The following is a 6,274-nucleotide window of genomic DNA, read 5'->3' as shown; positions in this document are numbered from 1 at the left end:
ACCAGCTAAATCCACAATCCATATAATTCAACAGCGCAATGTACTGTACAGACTCTAACATTAAAAAACGACTACTGCAGAATTGCGCCACGTGCCGGTAGCAGTAATAAAACGATTTTAGCGGGTTAAATATCTAAAAAAAATGGGAATTTGGGCAAACATTGTTTTTTACATTCATTTTACAAACACATCCTCCATTATTAATGAATAAAGCAAGAGATGTAATAAAAATGTTTATTTTAACGATACGAAAACTATTAAACTACAGAACCCATAATCCTGAGCGAGCGGCGGTTTTGGAACCAGAGAGGGTGACGTCATTGGCACGACAGCGTTTGTAGTCCGTTCTAACAATAACTGTCAAATAAAAACGTATTTTAAACAGGTTTTTTTTTAAATACAGACTGATTGATAGATATAACTGAATATGAACGTGCCGTGTCAGTCCATATAATATAACCACTTTTTAAACCGGTATAGCAAAAGACTAAATTAATAGCAATAAACAACTAGCGACATTTCAAGATATTTTTCTTAATCCCTGTTCATTTAACTATAATTATGGAGCTATAAGGTCACAAAAATAAAATGCAGTAGAATATGTTTTGTCTGAGTCTAAAATCTTTCGAGAAAGTTCTACCGCTGGGCGTTGGTGGTATAGTGGTGAGCATAGCTGCCTTCCAAGCAGTTGACCCGGGTTCGATTCCCGGCCAACGCAGTTAATACGTTTTCCTAAAATAGGACACCAAAATGTGTTTTACTGACTTGAAACTAGATAAATACATCCGTGTAGTACATATATTCCACATATATTCTCTGCTATTACATTAGGCAGGCTTCTTCACTTTCGATTTTTAAAACTTATCTTAAAACCCACTTTTATTCCTTGGCTTTCAACCCAGCATGAGACTTTTGTTTTGTTTTATTAGTTTTATTTTTATTTAAGTTATTTATTTTTCCTTATTGGTTATTTTATTTTATTTTATTTTGTTTTATAAACATCTTTTGTTTTTTAAAGTGCTCTATAAATAAAGTTGAGTTGCTATTCTCTAGTGAAGTTTATCTGTGACACATCGATGTCAGCACAAAATGTCAGCCTTTGGTTATTTATAACTCCTTTATTTCATACACAGTCTGAAAATTCCAGAATCTCTTTTGTGTTATGGTCCAATTTCATGATGATCACAAAAACAGAAAAGTATTAAAGCTATCGTTACATGATATTCCTTTAAAACCCCTCTGCAGTTAATGTCAGAATGACTTTACATTTTCAACACAAACAAACACATACCTCAGAAACTGGCTATAAAAGACAACATAACTGTATTTCTCTTGTTTTTAACATAATTTAATAATAATAAGAAATCACTGTTGATATCATTTATCTAACGGCATACTTTTATTCTGAAATCAAACGGAATGGACTGGAAGGCGTATTGCTTTCTTAAGCCACCAAAAGCCTGAATTAATTGTGATATAATAAAATGATTAATTACACTCATTTTAAGCCTTTTTCAAACTTAAAAGAAGTCTACAGAGCTAATGGTCTATAAGTTGAAAGACTGTCCTGGAAGTACAGATTTACATACTGCAAAATGTGGTCAACAGCATTGAGCAGTAAAATATCACAGCTTTCATCAAGCTGGAGCTGTGAGGAGTAGTTTCTCACTGGAACGATGTAAGATACGGCCATTCCCAGCAGTGTTCCAGCCGTCGCCATCTGGATATTGAAATACAAAATGCCATTAAATTACAGTTCCAACAACAACAAACAATCATATACAAACAGCTACAGGTCAGTAAAGCCATACACCATAGGCCCAACCTTTATCCACACCTTGTAATGAGTGAATTCACGTACGTTAAGATGCACTTTGTGGACAGAGATGTTAAACCTCGAGTGTAATCTCCATAGAAAAGCAGGAAAATGGGAAGTAGCTATGAGCTATGCTCAGTGCCAGTTCTCATCTGGATGGGAATAAAGCCCAAGCACTGGGCTGTGGAGCAGTGCAGCTGTTTGTTCTGGAGTGATGCAGATAGATCCAATAGCTTTGGGGTGAGCTGGAGTGGTGTTTGTGATCTAGACCTAAACATCTGTGTAACTGACCTTGGAAAAGTTAACATGGCTGAATGCAATCAAGTCCTCACAGAAATGTTCCATGAGGAGTAGGGGCTGTTACTGCAGCACAAAGTTGGACAAACTGCCTTGTCATACTCTCCATTTCAGATAAAATGTTGTAGACATGATTGAAATTGTGTATGTTTTTAACAAACAATTGCTTTAGACTTAAAATGCACCATACATCCACAAACACAAACAGCATTTTTGTGTAGTATTTTTATATTTTATAATAGATAATATCATATAAAGTGTATACAGTAGCATACCAGCTGCTGAATTATGGGGCTCTTGTAAACACAGGTGACGTCCTGAGCAGTTTCTTTGCACACCTCATCCACATGAGTCAGCAAAGCCACTTGGTGCACACCTGTAATCAGAAGAGATTTAAAGGGATATTCCACCTACCTATCAATATCACTACATCATTCCTGTCTGTTGTTAGAACACACAGTGCAGTGCAGCACTTCTGTGGGACTGGGCTAGACGTTTCTCTTATCACACTTCAGTGAACGGTGGGTGCCCCCTGTTGTTCTCTCTTGCACCATTTATGATCCATACAAACCACTACACCCTGGGAATACCAGGCAGAACTTGCAGTTGTGGAGAGGCTCTGACCAAAACTTCATGAGCACCAGTTTGCCACTTGTCAAAGTGGCTCAGATCCTCTGGATCCAGCTCATTAGTGATATTTACTTCATCTGTCAGTTGTTTTAATCTTATGGCTGATCAGATAGGATAATTCATTCATTCATTCATTATCTATAACCCTCATCCAGTTCGGTGGACAGCTGTGGGTTGGGGTGGGTCCAGAGCCTACCTGGGATCATTGGGCACAAGGCGGGAATACACCCTGGAGGGGGCGCCAGTCCTTCACAGGGCAACACACACACACACACACTCACACCTACGGAGACTTTTTGAGTGGCCAATCCACCTACCAACGGACTGTGGGAGGAAACCGGAGCACCTGGAGGAAACCCACACAGACACAGGGAGAACACACCACACTCCTCACAGACAGTCACCCGGAGGAAACCCACGCAGACACATGGAGAACACACCACAATCCTCACAGACAGTCACCCGGAGGAAACCCACGCAGACACAGGGAGAACACACCACAATCCTCACAGACAGTCACCCGGAGGAAACCCACGCAGACACAGGGAGAACACACCACACTCCTCACAGACAGTCACACGGAAGAAACCCACGCAGACACAGAGAGAACACACCACACTCCTCACAGACAGTCACCCGGAGGAAACCCACGCAGACACAGGGAGAACACACCACACTCGTCACAGACAGTCACCTGGAGGAAACCCACGCAGACACAGAGAGAACACACCACACTCCTCACAGACAGTCACCCGGAGGAAACCCACGCAGAAACAGAGAGAACACACCACACTCCTCACAGACAGTCACCCGAAGCGGGAATCGAACCCACAACCTGAAAAGGTCACTGGAGCTGGTTCAAGATACAAAGATGTTAACTGTAGACCGTGTGTATTTCCAGTCATTCACAATTATTTATACAGGTCCCTGGTCTGAAAGCTCACCCATGTTGCTGATGTGTTCTCTTAGATTCCGGAAAGTGGTGCTCAGTCCCTTGGGATAATTTTTGAGTTTTGAGGCATCCACCACAAACACCACACAGTGAACTTTCTCTTCGAGCCTGGGTTTATTTATGAAGCCTGGAGTCTCTGATTTGACCGGTTGCTCAGGGCTGAACTGTGGGAAAAACTTTCAGAGATTAATGATGGTGGAACAAGTTCACACCACATGCTCTGATGAGTTTACGCTGGAAGAGTTGGCTGATGGGGTACATCTGAGATTAGAGGAATGTGTAAATATATATTTTTGACAGGCCATTCCTAAATGCTAAGTGCAGTATATAATAATAAACACACACTGCGCTGCCATCCAATCAGCTTCAGTTGACGCTGTTGCTATGCAATGGTTGTTGTTGTTTACAGGCTCTTTATGTTGCTGTTGTTCTTGTTGTTGTTATTGCTCCTCTTTAAGGATTCAGCATTTGGTAGATGTTTTACACTGTATGCTACTCCCCTTAGGACTAGCACTAGGACCCCACTGACTCGCACACCTCCGGCAGATAGGTGTAGAGCACACTACACTCCTTACAAACAGTGACCTGAGCAGAGGACTCAACCCTGGACTCTCAGTTCCTGAAGCTAGGGGGCAGTAACTTCAGTGAAAGTACTGACCCCCTCCATATTTTTTCATACATTTAGAAAAGGACAAGGTTGCGCAACTAATAATAAAACTATCATAAGGAAGCCCTCTCTCTCTCCAGAGAGTAGTGAAGCAAACAGGGTTCAGTGTGATATATACATGATTTATATAGAAACTTTTACCTGATGTCCCTCAGGAACATGTCCTTGAATGACACTAAGAGCATCATGAAGAGTGAGTCCAGAAGCTTCTCCTTCTCCAAAACCCATCAGATCACACAAAACCAGAGCCGTGGTGCTGTCACAACCCGCGCTGATTTTGAAGGACTGCAGCTGGACAGAGGGAGACAGAGGAATCTGCTTTGACTCTTCACATAATGACATTTATTCATTCATTCATTATCTGTAAACGCTTATCCAGTTCAGGGTCGTGGTGGGTCCAGAGCCTACATGGAATCATTGGGCGCAAGGCAGGGAATACACCCTGGAGGGGGCGCCAGTCCTTCACAGGGCAACACACACACACACATTCACTCACACACATGGACAATTTTGGAGTCACCAATCCACCTACCAATGTGTGTTTTTGGACCGTGGGAGTAAACCGGAGCCCCCGGAGGAAACCCACGCTGATACAGGGAGAACACACCAACTCCTCACAGATAGTCACCCGGAGGAAACCCACACAGACACAGAGAGAACACAACACACTCCTCACAGACAGTCACCCAAAGGAAACCCACGCAGACACAGGGAGAACACACCATTTACATTTATGCATTTGCATTTGGCAGACGCTTTTATCCAAAGTGTCTGCCACACCACACTCCTCAGAGACAGTCACCCGGAGGAAACCCACGCAGACACAGAGAGAACACACCACACTCCTCACAGACAGCCCCCCGAGGAAACCCACGCAGAAACAGAGAGAACACACCACACTCCTCACAGACAGTCACCCGGAGGAAACCCACGCAGACACAGAGAGAACACACCACACTCCTCACAGACAGTCACCCGGAGGAAACCCACGCAGACACAGGGAGAACACACCACGCTCCTCACAGACAGTCACCTGGAGGAAACCCACGCAGACACAGGGAGAACACACCACGCTCCTCACAGACAGTCACCCGGAGGAAACCCACGCAGACACAGAGAGAACACAACACACTCCTCACAGACAGTCACCCAAAGGAAACCCACGCAGACACAGGGAGAACACACCATTTACATTTATGCATTTGCATTTGGCAGACGCTTTTATCCAAAGTGTCTGCCACACCACACTCCTCAGAGACAGTCACCCGGAGGAAACCCACGCAGACACAGAGAGAACACACCACACTCCTCACAGACAGTCACCCGGAGGAAACCCACGCAGACACAGGGAGAACACACCACGCTCCTCACAGACAGTCACCCGGAGGAAACCCACGCAGACACAGAGAGAACACACCACACTCCTCACAGACAGTCACCCGGAGGAAACCCACGCAGACACAGGGAGAACACACCACGCTCCTCACAGACAGTCACCCGGAGGAAACCCACGCAGACACAGAGAGAACACACCACACTCCTCACAGACAGTCACCCGGAGGAAACCCACGCAGAAACAGAGAGAACACACCACACTCCTCACAGACAGTCACCCGGAGGAAACCCACGCAGACACAGAGAGAACACACCACACTCCTCACAGACAGTCACCCGGAGGAAACCCACGCAGACACAGGGAGAACACACCACGCTCCTCACAGACAGTCACCCGGAGGAAACCCACGCAGACACAGGGAGAACACACCACGCTCCTCACAGACAGTCACCCGGAGGAAACCCACGCAGACACAGGGAGAACACACCACGCTCCTCACAGACAGTCACCCGGAGCGGGAATCGAACCCACAACCTCCAGGCCCCTGGAGCTGTGTGACTGCAGTACCTACCTGCT

General features: G+C 44.8%; 1 protein-coding gene and 1 non-coding gene across 4 annotated transcripts in view; one reads left to right on the top strand and one right to left on the bottom strand.

Annotated features, from left to right (window-relative positions):
- Window positions 1-646: 646 nt before the first annotated feature.
- On the top strand, window positions 647-718 carry trnag-ucc (transfer RNA glycine (anticodon UCC)). Its single transcript has one exon. It is a non-coding gene; the product is annotated as a tRNA-Gly (tRNA).
- Window positions 719-1,118: 400 nt separating this feature from the next.
- Window positions 1,119-6,274, bottom strand: part of ifi44g (interferon induced protein 44g) — an 8,517-nt gene continuing 3,361 nt past the window's right edge. For all 3 annotated transcript variants that reach the window (XM_066648126.1, XM_066648128.1, XM_066648127.1), the window contains exons 6-9: window positions 4,504-4,653; window positions 3,688-3,859; window positions 2,389-2,489; window positions 1,119-1,720 (exon numbers count right to left, since the gene is read on the bottom strand). In XM_066648126.1, the coding sequence (XP_066504223.1) occupies window positions 1,532-1,720; window positions 2,389-2,489; window positions 3,688-3,859; window positions 4,504-4,653 (612 nt within the window). In that variant the 3' untranslated portion in view covers window positions 1,119-1,531. The remainder of the gene's footprint in view (window positions 1,721-2,388; window positions 2,490-3,687; window positions 3,860-4,503; window positions 4,654-6,274) is intronic.

Source organism: Hoplias malabaricus, chromosome 16 (genome assembly GCF_029633855.1).
Source record: "Hoplias malabaricus isolate fHopMal1 chromosome 16, fHopMal1.hap1, whole genome shotgun sequence".
NCBI lineage: Eukaryota > Metazoa > Chordata > Actinopteri > Characiformes > Erythrinidae > Hoplias > Hoplias malabaricus.
This window is presented reverse-complemented; position numbering and strand designations above follow the sequence as displayed.